The sequence below is a fragment of the Marmota marmota genome, unplaced genomic scaffold (assembly GCF_001458135.2).
Source record: "Marmota marmota marmota unplaced genomic scaffold, marMar, whole genome shotgun sequence".
Classification (NCBI taxonomy): Eukaryota; Metazoa; Chordata; class Mammalia; order Rodentia; family Sciuridae; genus Marmota; species Marmota marmota.
The window spans coordinates 2180835-2200918 of record NW_025999949.1 but is presented as its reverse complement, the minus strand read 5'-3'; the positions used below and the strand labels follow the sequence as shown (position 1 = coordinate 2200918).

General features: G+C 37.7%; 2 protein-coding genes across 2 annotated transcripts in view; both read right to left on the bottom strand.

Annotated features, from left to right (window-relative positions):
• The window catches only part of Spag1 (sperm associated antigen 1), a 62705-nt gene extending 52987 nt beyond the window's left edge, over positions 1-9718 (bottom strand). The window contains exons 1-4 of the mRNA XM_048801921.1: positions 9638-9718; positions 7072-7213; positions 5343-5502; positions 1044-1169 (exon numbers count right to left, since the gene is read on the bottom strand). Of these exons, the coding sequence (XP_048657878.1) occupies positions 1044-1169; positions 5343-5502; positions 7072-7211 (426 nt within the window). The 5' untranslated portion in view covers positions 7212-7213; positions 9638-9718. The remainder of the gene's footprint in view (positions 1-1043; positions 1170-5342; positions 5503-7071; positions 7214-9637) is intronic.
• A 1647-nt stretch (positions 9719-11365) lies between these two features.
• Positions 11366-15400, bottom strand: Polr2k (RNA polymerase II, I and III subunit K). The gene is made up of 4 exons (XM_015486337.2): positions 15273-15400; positions 14583-14649; positions 14091-14183; positions 11366-13478 (listed from the first exon to the last, which is right to left on the bottom strand). The coding sequence occupies exons 1-4, from the start codon at positions 15387-15389 to the stop codon at positions 13456-13458; spliced, it is 300 nt and encodes a 99-aa protein (XP_015341823.2). The 5' UTR covers positions 15390-15400; the 3' UTR covers positions 11366-13455.
• Positions 15401-20084: the final 4684 nt, after the last annotated feature.

Genomic DNA, 20084 nt, shown 5'->3' with positions numbered 1-20084 from the left:
ATATGTACAATTTTTACGTTTTTTTGTACCAATTAAAAATAAATTTATTTTTAAAAATAAAAAAACTTTAATAGGTAGCCATTGACTTGGAATTAGCTCCTACACTAGGCTCCAAGAAACCAAAACAAAATGGAGTAATTTATGCTAAAGATCCAGATGAAACTAAGATATTATAACCTTTTGTCCTGTTTCCAAATTTAAATAAAAATACTCCCATAAAACATTATACAAAAATAAAAAATGATGAAAATAAATATGAATTAATTGATATAGATTAATTTTAAATATGGAGTAAAGTCCAGAAAGGTAAATTATCAGAGAGCATAATGATAAAGAGCTATGGATGTTTTTTAAATAAAATCAAGGTTTCAAAGACAAAAATAGCAAAAATGAGTTAACCTGGAATGAAAAGACTCGGATAGCCATCCTTTCAGAAACAACAAGGTCAGCTGTATCCCAAGAGGCCCAGTTTCAACCTGAGCTTGGGTAGATGCAATCAGAACCCCCAAAAGCTCCTTCTTTATGAAACCATGGGTTAAAAAGGAGAGATGTACATGACAAAGCAAGGACCAACCAAAGAGAAAGTGGGATAAAAGAAAAAAACAGAGAAGCATTAAACAGGAATGACATCTACAAACTTGAAAGTACCTGCTATTATTTTAAATTGCTAGTTAATTAAATGACACAAGATAATCCTCTGTACCTCAACTGGATAAATTCAATTCTTCCCTGAAAATCTCACACACTGAATGGGACCTTATTAAGCTAGTAAAAACTGGTCACAGTAAAACAGAAGACAGCAAAAGAAAAGAGGAAAGGCAGTAAATCCAAGATGCAAATCCTCAAGGGAGAATGCTACTTTGGTTTCATCTTCAAGTAATGAGATACGGAAAACTGAAGGTAACAGACACACCAGCTGAAACAACTCCAATTCTCCTGAAGGACATCACTCTCTGGCAACTCTGCTTGGACTGGATAGCTCCTTAAGCAACGGCCACTACTGCCTCCACCTACCAGCCCCGCCCCACAACAAAAATGTCTACCTGGCCAACGTGAAGATAGCTGTTGGAACCACGAACTGGAGGCAAATGATCTTTCATTCCTGGAAATGTTTCAGTTTCATGAAAGTGCATTCTACTTTCTTCTCTTTTAATTTCTGACACCCAACTCTGATAAGGATGGAGAAAAAGAGGGTAAATATACAGTTTGAAATAATTAACCAAGCATTATAAAGAACTATACATCATAGTTTTTTAGGACTTCAATTTTTAGATGACAATTTTATTATGCCATTCTATGTGGAATAGCTTTCTTTCTTTCTTTTTTGGCCTGTACCAGGATTGAATCCAGGGAGAATCAACCACTAGTCACATCCACAGCTCCTTTTTTTTTTTTTATTTTGAGACAAGGCCTTGCTAAGTTGCTGAGGCTGGCTTTTGAACTTGCAATCCTCCTGCCTCAGCCTTCCATACCCCTAGGATTACAAGTGTATGGACCACCTTTTCTACTTTTTCTTTATAATTATGGTAAATACACATAACATTAAATTTATCTTCTTAACCATTTTAAGTATACTGTACAGTCTTATTAAGAATATCACATAGTTGTTGTCTGTCTTACCTTATTTATCTTTCAAGATCCTATTATCATCCCTTCCAGCAAGCTTTCCCTGAACTTCCTGGTTGGTTTAAAAGTGCTCCTATTCTACTTATTAGCATAAAGATTACATGTCATATATTTGTTGTCAGTTTTTTTCTCCATACTGTAAGCTCCCTGAGGGCAGAATCTTAGTCTTAACTTCATCTTTGTGATTCAGTGTCTGGCACATATTAGGTTCTTAACAATATTTACTAAACTGAATTATCAAGGTGCCAGGAAGAAAACTGAAGAAGAAATTATCTGTGAAAGCCTATTATTTATTATTCATATATATATATACCAAAGGTTCTTATATTTGTCAGACACTCATAAACACTGGGATTCAGCAATGAACTATGCTATCTGTCCAAACCATACAGGAGAACAGGAGAATGAGAAAGGGGCAAAGAGGAGAAATATGAGGAGAAAAATAAAAGCAATTTAAAAAGAAGGGGAATTATGAAGGAGGAGGAGACTAAGATGCAATGAGGAAAGTGGCCAAAAAAGCATGGGAGAAATTAGGAGAGAAGGTGACAACTCCAGAAGTGGTCAAGAAGAGAAAGGACACACTGGGGCAAAGGAAAATGGGGAGTTGTTTAATGGGCACAGGGTTTTAGGTTAGCAAGAGGAAAAATTCTGGAGAGTGGACCCACAACAATGTATTTGCTGGGCTACATTTAAAAATGGTTAAGATCGGCTGGGGATGTAGCTCAGAGGCAGTGCACTTGCTTAGCATGTATGAGGCCCTGGGTTCAATCCCCAGGATCATGACAATCAAAAAAAAAAAAACCAAGATGATCAATTTCATGTTATATGCCCTGTTCTACAAATAAAAAAAAGAATAAAATTTCATAACTGGGGTGATATTCATGGAGCAAAAGAAGTGAAATAAAATATTAAAATTAATGACATAAAAGAAAATATTTAAGAATAAATTTAACAAAAATTTCAAGAATTCTACATGCAAGATTAAAAGACATTTCTGTAAAAAATTAAAGACCTGGACTGGGGTGTAGCTCGGTGGCAGAACAAGTGCTTAGCATTTTTAAGGACCTGGGCTCAATTCCCAGCACCACAAAATAAATAAATAAAGACAAAAGAAAAAGGAATGGAGAAATATGCAACGTTCATGGATCAGAAACCTCAATGGTTTTGTCAGTTCTTCCACACTTGATCCGCAGATTCAATACAATCTCAACCCAAACAGAAGAAAGTTATTTTATATAAACTGATAAGCAAAAGACCTAGACTAGCCAAAACAACTTAGAAAGAGGACCCAGCTGGAATTTCAAGACTTACTGTAAAAATACTACATTCAAGACAATGAAGTACTGAAATAAAGATGGACATTTAGAATAGCAAAACATAAGGAGTCAGAAATAAACCCACACAAGGTCAACTGACTTTTTAAAAAATATTTTGTTTATTTAGTTGTAGCTGGACACAATACCTTTATTTTTATTTTTATGTGGTCCTGAGGATTGAACCCAGGGCCTCACTCACACTAGGCGAGTGCTCTACCGCTGAGCCACAACTCCAGCCCCCACCTGACCTTTAACAATAGTACCAACAAGCCCCATGTGGAAAGGATAATCTTTATTAAATGGTGCTTGAATATACATTACCTGCCAAATAAAAAAGATCATAGACCTAAATATAAGAGTTAAAACTCTGAACTTTCTAGGAAAAATTTTAAGGATCTTGGTATAAACAAAGATTCCTTAAATAGAACAAAATCCCAAACTATAAAATGATCTCACCAAAATTAAAAACGTTTGCTCTTCCAAATACACTATTTAAAAATAAAAATAAAAAGGCAAGCTGGGCTAGGGTTGTGACTCAGTGGTAAAGTGCTCACCTAGCATGAATGAGGCACTAGGTTTGATCTTCAGCATCACATAAAAAAATAAAGATATTGTGTCCACTTAAAACTAAAAAATAAATATTTTTTAAAAAGGCAATCAAATATTTGGAAGAAAATATTTGCAAAACATATATCTAATAAAGGACACATACTTTATAATTCAGTAATAAAAACACAACCTAATTGTTGAATTTTTATCTATCTATTTATTTATTTATTTATTTATTGGTACTGGGGACTCAACCCAGGGACACTCATCTCTGAGCTACATTTTATTTTGAGTGAAAGTCTTACTAAGTTTCTGAGTCTCGCTAAATTGCCCAAGCTGGCCTCTAATTTGCAGTCTCCTGCCTCAGCCTCCTGTGTTTCTGGGATTACAGATATGCACTATCACATCTGGCTCCAAATTTTTTTAATGGGCAAAGAATTTAAAAATATTTCAAATAAGAAAATAGATGGATGGAAAATAACTAATGAAGAAACAATACCATTAGTCATTAGAGATATGCAAATTAAAATCACAATGAGACACCATTAAATACCTAATAGAAAGGTTAACACTGACAATATTAAATAATGTTGATCAGGATGTTAAATAACTAGAAATTATAAATATTGTTGACAGGATTGCACAATGGTTCAGCCACTTTGGAAAACATGTTGGCAGTATCTTCATCAATAGGTTAAATGGATAAACAAACTGTGGGGATATCCATAAAATTCAATATTACTCAATATTCACCTGTAACAATATAGATGAACCTTAGAAGCATAATGTTAAGTAAAAGAAGACAGACACGAAAGACAACATTCTGTGTGATTACCCTTATCTAAAAGTCTAGAAAAAGCAAAATATGCTGACAGCAATTCAGTGATATCAGAGGAGAGGGTATGGGGTCTGCGGACTGCAAAAGGGCAGAAGGAAACTTTTTTGGAGTGATGGAAACATTATGTATCATATACATTGGTAAGAACTCAGAGAAATGTACACTATATAGGTGTTTTTTTTTTTTTTCTTTTTGGCAGTGCCGGGGATCAAACCTAGGGCCTTGTGCTACTAGCAAGTGCTCTACCATCAAGTTACTTCCCCTGCCCCAAAGTTGGTAATTGAATATAAATCATACTCAATAAAACTGATTAAAATAAATCAGCAAAGATGCAAACTGGCCATTAATAAAAGAAAATTCAAGTGACAGGTGAAAAAATTCCATTTTACTATTAATCATAAAGTGAACTCCCCCAGGTTGGGAATATAGCTCAGTTGGTAGAGTGCTTGCCTCTCATGCACAATGCCCTGAGTTCAATCCCCAGCATTCCCCCACAAAAGGGAAAAAAGTAAACTCCTATAATTGTTCAATCATGAAACTGATTAAAAATCGTTACAGTATCCAGTGAAAGATACCTGAAAATGGGCATTCTTATAATACACTGCTGGTGGGGCAGTATGAAGGTAAAACTTTTCTGATAACATAGAAATTTAATTCAAAAGCCTTAAAAATCTTCAAATCTTTTGTTTAAGCAATTTGAATTGTAACAATTTACAATTTCATCAGGAATGTTCAAAAACACCATAAACAAACATGTCTACATGGCACTATCTAGAGAAACTGATTAAATTATGATTCTTTTATAGTATAGAATATTACCCAGCCATTTAAATTGCATTTGTACACATACAAAAAAGTATTTTCTGGTTTTAAGAAGTAAACAATACTTTCTACATAATTACCATTAAAAGACCTTTACTGATAAACAATAAGCCTAGGACTTCAGATAAGTATATCTGACATATAGACAATGCCAACCACAATATTTACCAAACACTGGTGTTATTCTATACCTTTATATCACCATCAATTTTTTCCCATTCTTCTTCTGTAAAACTGGATGCTGTTGCTGCAGGCTTATCTTTCCTCAAAGCTCTGCTTTTAGGAGCCAAGCCTTTAAGGCGCTTTTCACAAAATTCTGTAAGTTCAGGATAATATCCTTCCTCACCAGACCTTTAAAAATATTTATAATTTTAGAGTTAGACTTTATTTAAAGATCCTCTAGACAAGTGGTTTTCAAGCTGGGTTCTGTGGAGCCCAGATGTTCTGCGGAGATCTCAGGAGCTGCACAAGGCTGAAGGCTGGTCTGCTATCTCAACTAGTAAAAGCTCCACGTTTTATTTGTTGATCTTCGAAGTGACTCAGAGAGGAAAAAAGGAACTCCAAAGAAAGCCAATTCCATCACACACTTTGTAAGCTGAATACATAACATTTTCTCCCCTATTTAATACACATGTTCATTTTGTATATGAAGCAATTTTAAACATACATGTAAATTCAATACTAGAAACAAGCAGAGGAAGAATGTGGGCTATTCACAGAATTTCTTAGAACATTACAATTGTAGCTTTCAAATTTCCTCATCTCATAAGTTTCTTATTGTCTTATTTGCTCAAATATTTATATTTATATTTAGGCAAATATAAATATATAAATATAAATATTCTACCTAGAAAAACAAAGGGGAAAACAATATGATTTTTCATCTTTTTACTTAAAAAATGATAAGGTTATTACATCAACTCTGACAGGGAGGACAGGAAGCTAAAGGTGATGAAGGAGGAAAAGGAACGAACAGTGAAGGATGAGAGTCAGAGGCAAGAAATACAAGAACCACTCTAGAGCCATAAGAATACTACTGAGTCCTGAACAGGAGGTTTCATGCTCCACAGGTGCCTTCTGCAACAGAGCTCTGCTCGCCAAATGAAAACACCTCAAGAAATTCAAATAGGTGTCCCAGGTTCGTACTCCACAGGGCAGTGTTTCTAGAAGTGGGTTCCTTGACCACTGCCTGACAATCAATCGGCTCGCTTAGTTCTGTGTTCCACCCCTGATTTCCTAAAACAAAACCTTATTGGGCTGGGGATGTGGCTCAAGCGGTAGCGCGCTCGCCTGGCATGCGTGCGGCCCGGGTTCGATCCTCAGCACCACATACAAACAAAGATGTTGTGTCCGCCGAAAACTAAAAAGTAAATATTAAAAAATTCTCTTTCTCTCTCTCTTTAAAAAAAAAAAAATCTTTGGGAACAAGACCCTCAAACTTATAATTTTTGACAACCACATGTATGTATATTAAAATTTGATAAATCATCTATTCTAGGAAGACCATAACTCTGTTTTCTGATCTCACCTTTGGCCCTCCCCACCATCCTCAGCTTACAGTGAGTCACCTTCCTTTGCTGTCAGAGAACAGAAGTGGAAAGTACCAAGTGTCAGCGGCGGCTGGTGAGACAACTTACCTCCTAATGGCTACTTTCACAACTGCCTTACCTTTCCCTAGTAGATGTGGAGGAAGTAAGAAAAATGCCCCCTTGGATACCAATTAGCTAAGTCTCATGCTGTAAGTAGACCTCACCAGAACCCTCCAAACTAACCAAAGGGTCAAAACCACCATAGGCAAAAACAATCATCTCAATATTTGAAAACTTTCCTCAATATTTTTATTGTTGCTTTAACTTTTAGAAGGCCACAGCATAGTTAAAACTGGCATAATAAAGCATGATATGGTTTTTAAATGCTTACCTGAGCACACAAAGAATTTTTTCCAGGTATTTAACATCTGAACATTTTTCAATATATTTGAAATCCAAATGTTCAATGGGAATTTTAAATGTTTTCGTTGTTCCAAAGCCCCACAATGACGGATAATCTTTGGCAGTCATGGCTAAAATATAGCATAGGAAAACAAATGTGAACCTAACATATGTAATAATGCTCAATTTGGATAGTAGTAACCATCTGGACACTCCGAGAGAAAAGGGCACTGGGCCACTGAGCCACATCCCAGCCCTATTTTGTGTTTTATTTAGAGACAGGGTCTCACCGAGTTGCTTAGCACCTCACTTTTGCTGAGGCTGGCTTTGAACTTGCGATCCTCCTGCCTCTGTCTCCTGAGCTGCTGGGATTATAGGCATTCACCACCACAGCCAGTGGAGGTGGAATGTTTTTTTCCAAAGAGGAAGGTTACTCATTTTGAATTCTCTCTTCTTTATAACAATAGCTAATATTTACAGAGCCAAATTACTATGTGCCATACATGGATTCTCTCACTTTATCTTAAGTAAAGCTAGGACACAATGACAAAGCAGATGTTGGTGCTCAAAGTAAATACTGTTTGTTAACATCCCAATCATCGTTTGTGACTCAGTGCAAACATAAATAATATCCTTTCTGTAGTTTTTTTCCTTTTCCATTCCTTTCCTCTTTACATTCTCCACCACTACCACTCACTTCTGTCAATAAACAGCTCCCAGTATTGTGTTCTAAAATACTCTTTACATTACTCTTACAGAACATTGCACATAGTTTAATTATGTTTCTTTATCTTCCCGCCCAAATTGTAAGGGAACTTACCCATCCTCATAGCTTTAGGACTAATACAAGTAGTGCTGTATACCCTTAAGAAAGACTTTCTGAATTGAATTGGAAATAAGGAGTTCTTGGACACTTTCACTGATAATAGTGCTGCTATTATAGTGTTGCTAAAATAGCAACAAATATTTAGTTCCTTTTTATATACTTTTATTTCATTTTTATGTGGTGTTGAGGATGGAAACCAGTGCCTCACACATACCAGGCAAGCACTCTACCAACTGATCTACAATCCCAGCCCAAATACTTAGTTCTTAATGTGTTGGGCAACATGCTAAGTATATGGACATGTTCTACATATATTACCTTATTTAGTCCTTCAACTACTATGTCAGATAGGTTTGAAGTAAAGAGCAATAATAACAGTTAACATTTATGGGGTTAAATTACCATGTACCCTAGATTATCTTACTTAATCTTCAAAATTACTCTCATGATGGATGATAATAACTACTCCCAGAGCTGGGGATGTGACAGCTCAATGGTCGTGTTTGCCCAGCATATGTGAAGGCCCAGATTCAATCCCCAAAACTACCAAGAATAAATAAAATAATAATAATAATTGCTCCCCTTTTACAGATAAACAAGTTGACAAGTGAACTGAGGATATGAATACAAGTAGGCTAACTACTGAGCCCACATACCATCCTATTAGTGCTTTTCAAATTGCAGGTGTCAACTCATGAAATTAATGAGTAATAATCAGTATTGATACATGAGATAGAATTGAATTTTTAAAAGTACTACCTGGACTACAACATTTAAGTATTGTTTTATAAAAATTTTTAATTCATGTCTATGAAATGAAAATTATGTGCACATATAAATGCCTATGGTTGCAAAGCAAAATATATTAGAGGTCACTTTTTTAAAAAACCACTGCACTAAAACCTACTGAGTGACCATTTTAAAAACAAGTAGTTTTAATTTATATAAGTATTTCTTTCAGTGTGACTTTCCTCTGTGTCTTACATGCTTTTTCAATTTTTTTCTGTAGGATACATGTTCTCAGGATTACTAAATGTCCTCAAGTTCTGAAAAGCATGATACTTTATTTGCTCTCTTAAGAACTTGCACATCTTTGCAGTTTTTGTCTTCGATTAGGAAAATCTTTGGTCCTAGCTGGATTTAATTTTTGACCCACATCCATTTAATTTATGACCCACATCCACTTTCCACATTTCCTAATGAGTTTATGTGTAATACCTCCAGCGCAAACAACTATGGATTGGTGGTAACCCTAGCAACGCGAAAACCTGGGCATCTTCCACCGAGGCACGGTCTTTTCAGCCTTCACCAGGCTGAGCGCCCCCTGCAGCCGGAGACCAAAAGTAAACGGCATCCTCCAGCCATGACAACGGTTTCTATGTACGCGCCGCCGGAGGCACAGCCGGATTAGGGGCTGGTCCTGGAGCTTTACAACCTGCAAACCCTCTGAAGTTGCTGTCTAGCCCCTGGCTTTGACCATCAGGGTTGAAGTGCCTGGCCAACTCCAGGAACTCCCGTCCTGAGACCCCGACCCAACATCCCCCATCACGCTTGGTGACCTGGAAAGCGCTCGGGTTTGTTCCCCCCACCAGGAAGGACGTTCATCTCTCCTCACGCTCCTTACTCCAGTGCGAGGGGGGATTTTGTTCTCTGCTTCGACCTTTCAGTCCCGCTCCCGGAGGAAGGGCTGTGATAAGATGTACGTTATTCCTGATGGGCAGGTACTCACCAGCATTCAACCGGGTCTCAGATCCAGCACTTTGCGGCGGACACTGCAGCCATGCCAAGCCAGAGCTACAAAAGGGGCGTGTAGCTGGCGCCCGGACCCAACGGCGAGAGGCGAGGGGCGGGCCATCGGCAGGACCTCTGCAGTATGATTGGCTGCCCTGCACCTGCCATCCCGACGATTGGCCTTACAGCTCCCAGCTTCATACTCCTCATGGGGAAAAGGACCATTAGAGCTCAAGTTGAAATGTGAGGTTATTTCCCCCACCTCCTTTGAGTTAAAACGCTGATACTGCTGTTATCCTGGACTACTATACTCCTACGTTAAATCGGTATCTACTCCTACTTAACTATAAAAACGTAACTAAAAATTTAGAGTCTGCATTGCAACCTATTATATCCTCTCTTTTAAAGAATAAATGAAAGACTAGATTCCCTTTTTATGCATTTCACATTTTCTGAGTGCCGGCTGAGTCGGGCACTGGGTGCTGGTATACAAAGGTCAATAAGACATAATACGAGTCATATTAATAAAACAATAGAAATCGCGTGGAGAAATGTTAAAAAATAAATTTCAGACTAGTTAAAATGGCTGGAAAATGTACAATGTGTAGCATATTACAGAAATTCAAAAAAAATCTTTTTCCTTTTGCACTTAAAGACATAGCAGAGACTGTTAGTGGTAAAAATTCTAATACTAAATCTTTTGATTTTTTTTAATTGTTTCCATTGGTAGTGCTGGAGAATCTTAAATTTGCATGTTTATAGACATAGCTTCCAACTTTACAATAATTTGCAGGCTCATTTATTAAATTATTTGTCATGAACACATCACATGTTCCAGGTCCTGTGAAGTCATTTCATACCTCACTCCAGCCAGCAAACTCAAAAAATAAAAAGAAGCAGGGATGTAGCTTAGTGGTTAAGTGCCCCTGGGTTCAGTCTCTGTTACCAAAACCAAAAAACAAATGAAACAAAAAATTATGCTCTAAATCTTACTCAGCCCACTGCAACTTCATATTATTGTATTTCCAGCAGAGAAAAAAAAATTCCTTTTAAGATTTGAGGAATGGTTTTAATCCACATGCCTTCTAATTTTCTTTTCATTCATATTTAATGTTTTATTCTGGTTATAATTATGTATAGATGCATGCTGAGTAAACAAGCAACTTGAAGAAAATGGACTAGGTAAGAAAATGAAAATTACCATTACAATCTTTAGAGATTAAAATATTATATCCAAGAAACAAGGAGACAGATATGCCTGATATAGCCAGCTAACAGGGTAGTATGAGTATTTGTACCCAAAGCCTTACACAAATTCCCATACTGAGGTCTTTACTATCCAATCCATCAATGTGTTCTATTACTCAACGTCAAAGCATGTCCCACAGCTACTTCTCACTCCCTACAGCTAACACCCCAGCCCAGTTTTCTTCGCTGCCAAATGTCCTAATGCAGTCCATTCTCACAACAGCATGTATAATTTTTTAATAATATTATTTTTATTTGTAGTTGGACACAATATCTTTGTTTTGTTTATTTTTATGTGGTGCTGAGGATCGAACCCAGGGCCTTGCACGTGCAAGGTTAGTGCTCACCTCTGAGCTACAACCCCAGCCCAAGCATGTATGATTTTTTAAGTCTCGTGTCACTCTTCCGCTTGTTGTCCCAGCGGATTCCTATCACAACGCCCTAAATGAACTGGCCTCTGCCCACCTCTGCAACCTCATTTTTTTTTTTTAAAGACACATTTATTCAGTATCATGATCAGACTAACATTTAGCAATCAACAGCATGGGCGGGGGAAAAAAGTCTACATTAAAATCTTTGATAGAATACACTTTCCACAGAACAGAAACTAAGATGACCTGTTATACAATTTATCACAAATACAGTCAAGTTTTTTTGTCTATACATATGAGTACTGTCTAAATCATTTCTTCTTTGTTGCAGCTAGGCCCTGTTACCACTGTGCTTAGATAAGTTCACAAATCTGTAGCTGTAGCTTCCCTGTCACTTCTCTGGCTCTCCTGTCCTGCTGTTTCCTGGCAGTAGTAAAACCTTCTACCACTGTCATAGCTCCTGCTATTGCTGGAACCACCATAGCCACCTTGGTTTTGTGATTTAGCAAACTATTGGCCTCTAACACCAAGGAGTCCAGAGATTCTGCCTCCAGTTTCCACCCTTGGTGGGTCCAAAATTTGATAACTCATTGTTGTAATTGCCAAAATAATTAAATGAGCTTCCACCACCTCCAAAATTGGTTCCATCATTACCAAATCCATTGTAGCCATCCCCACTGCCACCAAAATCAACACAACCACTCAAGTTTTCTCCAAGACCAAAACTGTCATTTCTACACCTCTACAACCACCAAAGTTTCCAAGACTTGGACTTCTTTGGCTAAATTAAGCACTAGCCATCTCTTGCTTTGACAGGGCTTTCATCACTTCAGTTGTGGCCATTAACAGTATGGTATTTCTGAACGACAATCTTATCCACAGAGGTCATCCAAAGGTACAAAAGCAAAGGCTCTCGTCTTTTCACTGTCTCAGTCAGTCGTGATTTCAATAACTTCAGTTTTCTCAAACTGTTCACAATAATCTCATGTGATGTTCTTCAGTGACTTCTTTAATGCCACCAACAAAGGTCTTTTACACAGTTAAGTATGCCCATGGTCTTTGAAAATCTTCTCTTGGGACAGCTCTCTTTGGTTCCACATCTCTTTCATGTATCTTGTGTGGTCCTGCACTCATGGCTGTGTCCACTTCCTCCACAGTGGCATAAGTGACAAACCCAAAGCTCCTGGAGCACTTGATGTTTGGGTCTCTCATTACCACAGTCTTGATGTTTGGGTCTCTCATTACCACACAGTCCGTGAGTATTCCCGATTACTCAAAATAGCATCTCAGACTCTCATCAGTTGTTTCAAAGCTCAGTCCTTTGATGAATAGCTTCTGCAGATGTTCAGGTGCTCTGGGGACTCTGATTTAGAGATGATGGTAGTAGGAAGACTCTAACAATGCTTTCTTGGTGGCATCCAGTGACAAAAACGCAACCTCACCTTTTTCCACTATCTCACTGTTCATGAAGTGTAAGTCACATGCGCTTCATTTTGAAGTGGGAACAAAGTAAGTTCACAGTTTGCCCCATAGCTTTTACACTGGCTCTTTCCCCTATTCCAGTAATGCTCCTTCTAATCTTTCAGTCTTCTACTCAAGTATCTATTCCACTTTGACTAATTTTCTATACAGAACTTATTTCAGAAGGGTAGGCATGCATATGACCCTGTATATGTGAAGAAGCAACTTGTTTTTACATATTCTCAGCTATTCCTTTATGTCTATTCATTTCTGATTTTACCTACTAGTTTTGAATTTTTTTATATCTTTATACTGAGAGCAAGTAGACTAATTTAATCTGTACCAAATAATGCTAGAGAGTTTACCAACAGTTCACAACATATAATTATGGTTTCCAAGGAACTTCTTTCATCAGAATTTTACAGGACTTTAGAAACTTGCATTTCTAAAAGTGTTTAATTAAAAGTGTGATTTGGGGAAGCAATTTTAATTTTTCATTTTGTGTCTGATCACATAATACAATAAAATTAAATTAAGTCATTTAATTTACACAATCTTTACACAAATTACTGATACCTAAACACAATTTGACTTGGAAAATGAAATAAAATGAAATTACATGTATACAGTTGTATTCATAAGATAAGTGTGCTAAATGAAAAGCTGTATAATAACGAGAAACATTCAAGGGTCAAATCCAGATACAAAGGAAGACACTCCTCTGAATTCCCATGTTTCATCGAGCATCAAAAACCACCACTGTGTGAAAGTAAGTTAAGGACAAAAGGATACTTAAAAGTTATATAAGATTCAGGCTTCCAAGAAAATCACTTTTTCTTTGCAATAAGCTTATTTGTTGTTTAATGTAAAATATACCAAAAATAAAACGGAATTTAGTAATTACTATGACAACAGAAAATTATCTAAATTTTTTCTTCAATTTTTATGAGTACTTTTTCCATGTAAAAGACTAATACATCAAAAAATACTAAAGCAACATTAAAGGTGATAACATTGATTTTTAAGAACTGGTTCATTATTACATTAATAGTTCACTCTCAGTATTTGGGCTAATTTGTATGTTCCACTTTTTCCATACAATAATTCTATTATCCTTGTATAATTTAGTTTGCCCATAAACTCAAGCTCGAGAACTTCTATAAACACTAGAATCCCTGAAAAATATTTATGAGAACCAAAATCAACTGGTATTTGAATACTGTGAGTCTATACAATGGTATAAAAAAAGTTACTTGTGTTTGTTTTCGAAGTAATCCAAAAGTTATTACTACGTTAGCAGAACTTAGTATGTACCAACCCCAACATTATTAATTTCCTCACCATATTTATAAACCATAGTTAAAAGGATACATCTTTTAGTTCTTTTCTTGTACATTATTCTGTATCCACATTCTCTGCATCTGATTGGATCCCTGGATTTTATTTCATTTTCTGTGTGACATTCTAGAAAAGAAAACACACTTAATCAATGCCTAAAAGGAAAACATTGCAAACAAGAAAATGATCTTAACTCTATTTTTTATCCAAGGCAACCCAAAAAACTAAGATATACTAAAACTGAAGAGTAGGCTGCTATTACTAAATATAGTAAGTAGGTAAGAAGCGTTGTGGGCAATGCACTTTTTCCAGGTGAAAACATGAAGTCTTAACAGGAGGTTTGGGTTTTTTTTTTTTTCTCCTTCTTTTTCTCCCATCCCCCACCAAAAGATAATAGGATTACTAAAAAGTGTTCTACTTTATAACTTTAAAGACCAGTAATCCATTTAAGGAAATAATAAATGCAATAATTTCAAGGAAAAAAATAAGGAAAACACTCTTACTTTATCTAAATGCTACTCTTACCTCCACAGATATAGATCATTGGCTGCTGCTTTGGGGGTTGAACGTCCTTCTGAGTGTCCATTCCTACCTGAAATCACAAACTCAAATATTAAATATCTCAAAGGGGCTTCTCAAAAAAACAACCAATCCCCATTTTTCCCTGAAGCTAAAAAGATGATGTCAATTACTAATCTCTGCTTCTTTCCTAAATACTACAGATTAGGTCTAAAGGATGAAACACACAAAGTATTGAACCTCACCCAAAACTCACACGTTAATAAACACTTTATGCATGTTATTTCATTATAATCCTCACAATAATGCTAGTATGTATCCCTCTTGTTTTAGAGATGAAAAAGTTGCCGTTTAGAAAATTAATTTGCGCAGAATCTATCACTCAGCTACAAAACGGCAAAGAGCTTCAGCTGACTGAAAGCTCGCGTTTTTCATTTGACATACGTTCCATATTTTCAATTTTAGCTGGAAGAAAACCAAAAAAATAAAAAACTGTCAACAGAGAAACAGTCTAACCGAAGGGGGAAAATAATAACTCCCAACAGCTAACTAAAAGAAACTAGAGAAATGACGGCAGCATCGACTTTATTCTGCACCCCGCCCAAAACTGATCCCACCCGAGATCTTTTCAGCATATAGACACCAAAAACTTTTGGCCCAAATACCTACCCCCAAAACCCCAAGAAACATACTTACACACCACGCAGACTTTTCCCCGCGTTTCCAAACAGAACATCTATCGTCGGGGCGTCGCAGCCAAGTTCCGGCGCCGGCGAATGACGTAAAGAGGTGTCTCTGCCTCTTCCGCCTCATAGAGGCCTGGGAACACGCATTGCGCAAAGGCGGTAAAGCGTAGGAGTTATTACTTTAGATTGATGGAGATGTGTTTCGCTTGTAGCTATTTTCGTCTTTGAAGGAAACAAAGCATTTTAATGGCTTTACAAGCCGAAGAGGTTTGTGTTTCCGACTAAGGAAGTTGGTAGGGAAGTAAAACTTCTAGAAGGGCAGAGGGATAGAAGAGAAAAATGACGAATGCGGGTGGAACCCAACCTAGCCTTTATTCTAGTTTACTAGAAAGAACTACCAGTATTTTTCACATATAAAAGCACTTTCTGTCAGATCAGGCGGGGCAGGCAGCGACCCAAGGAGGTAGATTTAAAAGGGCCGCTGAACAGGCTTTATTGAGATATCACTCCCTGGCGGAACTCGATCAGACCCACAGAGGGGACAGGAGAAGGATCTGAGGAGAAACCCGGTGGAAGCTCGACCGGACTGGACTTTTATGGGACTTACAGCAGGAAGGGAAGGGCTTGGGACAGGAAAAGGTGTTTTTAGGGTCCCTTGCCCCCTTGGAGTTGGTCAGGGGAGTTGGCTGAACTCCAGGATTGGCCAGGGGGTCCTGCTGATTGACAGGCCTTAGTCAGGAGATCTGGCTGATTGACAGGCATTTCCGCCAGCATTCCGGTGTGGGCTGCTTTGTTCTAAGTTGCCACCAAGTGGCCACCACCGACCTAACACTTTCCAGTTATGTTTTTCAGATGTTTGAGACCTGTGCTCAGGCAGTGCTGCAGCAGCTTCCCATCCTTCGCCTGGTTTTGTTTTTGGTTTCCTGCTTTGTCCCAGGCCCCTTTTAAAGCAAAGACCCCATGAGGGCAGCTATTTCTCTCAGCTGTTTCTCTAATCTAAGAGATATTGATCACCTTAGTTTCTCTTTCTCCCTCCCTTGTGTTCGTCCACAGAATAACAAAATTGTTAAGTGGAGGTGCATTCTTTCAAAAATAAAAGTTCTCACTGAAAATTCTGTTTATACTTGTTAGTAGGACAAAGAAAATGAAGTTATTCGAATTGAGATTTTTTTTTCTTTTTTTGTACTTGGAGATTGAAGCTCAGGGGCACTAGACCACTGAGCCTTTTTCATTCCCCTAGGCCTTTTTTTTTTTTTTTTCGTTTTTAGTTTTTTTTTTTTTTTTTTTTTTTTGTATTTTATTTAGAGACAGGGTCTCACTGAGTTGCTTAGTCCCTCACCATTGCGGAGACTGGCTTTGAACTCCCGATCCTCCTGCCTCAGCCTCACGGAGTCCTGGGAATACAGGCGTACCCACTGCGTCTGGCCACAAGTATCTTAATCAGTTGTTAAAAACCATTATAAAGTTAATCAAAGTTGTAGGCTTTTTTTCTCTCCTGACATGCACCATGTTTTTATTATCTTATTAAGCAGGCTATGTTCCTTTCCAGTTCTCCATCCAGCATCTTAAGAACTTTGAGCTTCACTTTTTACTTCCAGTGGTTGCATCTCCACAGAACAGCTTGAGAGATTTAACTTGATCTTTATAGTCTTCCTAGATGCTAATTTAAAATTTTCCAGGACTTTAAGTGTAGCTTAATGGTATAGTGCTTGCCTGGCATGTGTGAAGCCCTAGGTTCAAACCCCCAGCACTGCAATTAATAATAATATTAATAGGAGAAGTAGTAATAATACTAATACGTTAAAAATAGAAATTTTCAGAGGAAATTAATTTAAAATTAAAAACAGAAATTTCCAGAAAAGTATCAGTTTCCTGCTTTTTCCTTTACCCACAGACTAACAGCATAAATATTTTGACCATCAGCCCTGTTATGAAATACTTCTGTCAACCAAAGAGATAATCCAATACAAGGGGATATCTCTTCTCCACAAGAAATATTAAAGAAGACTGTTTTTATCATAAGACAAGGATAACGGAAAGCGAAGATTTCACATTTGCAAGCTATCCTAGATTCTAACTCCAAGTATCAAGATGTCTATGAAACAAATCAATCTATAGCAATCAGAATGGATCAATACAGGTAGAATATAAATGGATCTGGAGACCCTTCGGAATGGTATGACAATAACAAGGCATAGTAAGGAGACCCAGAATTTCCACAAGAGTTCATTTTGGTGCTAGTTCCCAATTGAAGGCCTTCTTTTCTAATAGCAGTAAGCAGTAATTTAGGATCTAAATTTAGCTTCATGGAAGCTACCCTATTATCTTTTGGTGGGGGATGGGGGTCTGGGTCTGGGATTGAACCCAGGACCTCACACATGCAAATGCTGTACCACTGAACCACACCCACAACCCTATTACCTATTAACAATGATGATGTTAGCTAACTTTTCTTGAGCCCTTATTACGTGTCAGATATCTCTCTCCTAATAAGAGCAGTAGTCTTGCCATCCTGGACATGAGGGATTTTAACTCTTTTGAATATGGTTATAGAGATAACAAGATGCTATCCACTCCCCCACCCCAGGCGAATTTCCCTCTTTCCTTTTCCTTGATCATAATTACTTACGAAATTGGCATTGCTTGAATGCCACGGTCAATGGGAAAATCTCACATTGATTGGTCACAAAAAGAAGCATTAGATCTTGTGGAAAGTAGGTGTATTCGATGGAATGGTGCTCAAAAACAAGAAAGGGAAACAAAAAAGCAAAAGACGGGTGGGTAAAGAATATAAAAATTTAGTTAAGTGGCTACCTCTGGAAAAATTCCTGGAAAGGGATTTTTTTTTCTTTTTCTTTCTTTCTTTTTTCTTTTTTTTGTGTGTGTGTGCAGGGAGTGATGAAAATTATTCTTTCTTAACTTACACAAAAGTTCCATGGTATTTTATTTTTTACTTACAATTAAAGTATCTCTGGAAAATAAATTAACTGGAGGAAGAAAAGAGCAATGTTTGAATGATATTTGGAGGTGATGTGGATTATATTTAACGATAGGCAAAATTCCCATCCTATTTGCATTGGGTGAGGATGAGTAGCAAACATTAAAAAAAAATAAGTAGACAACATCACATTTTAGAAGGTGACGAAATGCTTGGGAATATTCAGTAGAGAAGGCGGATGGCAAATGCCAAGCAAGGAAGGGTGAAATAGTTGTAACATTTGTTTGAAGAGCTAGGGAGCATACTACTCACTGTGTGTGGGAGTGCATGGGAGGCCTCAGACAGGTGCTCTTGAATGATGTGTACTCCATCAATTCCTTACCTGAATTCATACATGTACTTCATCTTAACCTCACACTAAATCCATCTTATTTTCCCCCATGCCTGTTCTCTAACACTCCCCTCACCCTAAGTCACAAGCGGTGGATTCTGCCAGGTTCTTCTCCATTCCCACTGTGTCCCAGAGTGACGCAGTAGCTTCCTTGAAGCCACCCTCACCTCTCTTTATTCTGTACTTCATGCTGCCACAGTGGCTTTTCTAAAATGCTCTGCACTGCCTCGGGGATAAACTTCAGATTCTTAACATGCATCCGTAACTCTCCATGACTTGGCTCTACCCCTTTTCAAGAATTTTCTCTTGTGCTATCCTCTGGTATATCTTGTTATTCAGCTATAACAAATTATTTACAGTTTTTCTAATGTGCCCAGCTCTCAATTTCCTGCTCTTGATCATTTTGAGTTTGGAATTTCATGTTGTGCACCTTTTATGCCATCTGTCCATCAAAATCTATCTGACATGGTCATTAGAAGTTAGCATTGCACCCTCTTCTCCAGTAGCATCAGTAGGTCCCTCTTTCCTTTGTGCCACTGCCATTCTTCTATAATAGTACCCGTACCAAACCATTAGCCCCTTAAACCAGTGACTGCTTGCCTTATCTTTTTTTTTTTTTTTCTCTCAGTACCTAGTCCATTAACTGGCAGGAAATTTGAGTTGAGTAATTTGTTAGTGAGTTTTATTTTGGATATGTTAAGGATGACCAAGGGGCATGCAGATAGAGGAAAGTCACCAGAGTAGAGTTGTGGAAGAGGCAGTTGGTAGCACCAGCAATAGTTGAGCTTCTAAATGAGACTCTGAGATGATCACCTAAGTGCTGAAGTAGGGTAGGGTCTTGCCTAAGGAATGGGCCAAGGAAAAGAAGCCAAAACAAGGAGGAAGCTGCTAAGAGCAGTAGGACTGTGTCTGGCATCTAAGTGTCCAGTAAATATTTATTGAATGAAAATTAGTGTTTAAAAATACGTTTGGCATTGAAAGTATTTGGGTATATGCCATATCTAATAAGGAATGTCTGTAAATAATGAATCCATTTCACTGTTTTTTTTTCCAGTTTTCTAATTACAAAATCTATATATTTGTCTATTCATTGTAGAAACACGAAGAAAAATACGAACAGGACACTATTATAAAAAACAAGCATAATCTTATCCAAAGATACAGTGACCACATCATTCCTACCTTTAAGCTCTTACTCTGTGTCTCTCTATACTTTTCACCTAAGAGCGCTCATTCCGTTTGTAACCTGCTTTTACACTTGAGCCCGGAAATCTTTTCCAGTGAATACCTTCCTGCATTATTTCTAATAGCACCGCAATGCAAAGCACAGAAGCCTTTGAAAACGATGCTTCCCCAAGTGAGCGTGCTAAAAGAGCTTCGACCTGCGTGGGTCGGGTAGGTGGGAGAGGGCAGGGCCTGCGGGCTGGCTGCGGGCGGGGCCGCGGCGGAGCCCGAGGAAGGGGCGGCGCGGGGCGGGGCGGCGCGGGGCGGTT

Bases quoted from the DNA above. Each gene is read 5' to 3' on its own strand.
- Polr2k (XM_015486337.2), bottom strand. From the start codon at position 15,389: ATGAGGCGGAAGAGGCAGAGACACCTCTTTACGTCATTCGCCGGCGCC. The intron at 14,650-15,272 runs GTAAGTATGTTT...TTGTGATTTCAG, and splicing joins GGGAAAAGTCTGCGTGGTGT to GTAGGAATGGACACTCAGAA. The intron at 14,184-14,582 runs GTAAGAGTAGCA...TTTCTTTTCTAG, and splicing joins AATGATCTATATCTGTGGAG to AATGTCACACAGAAAATGAA.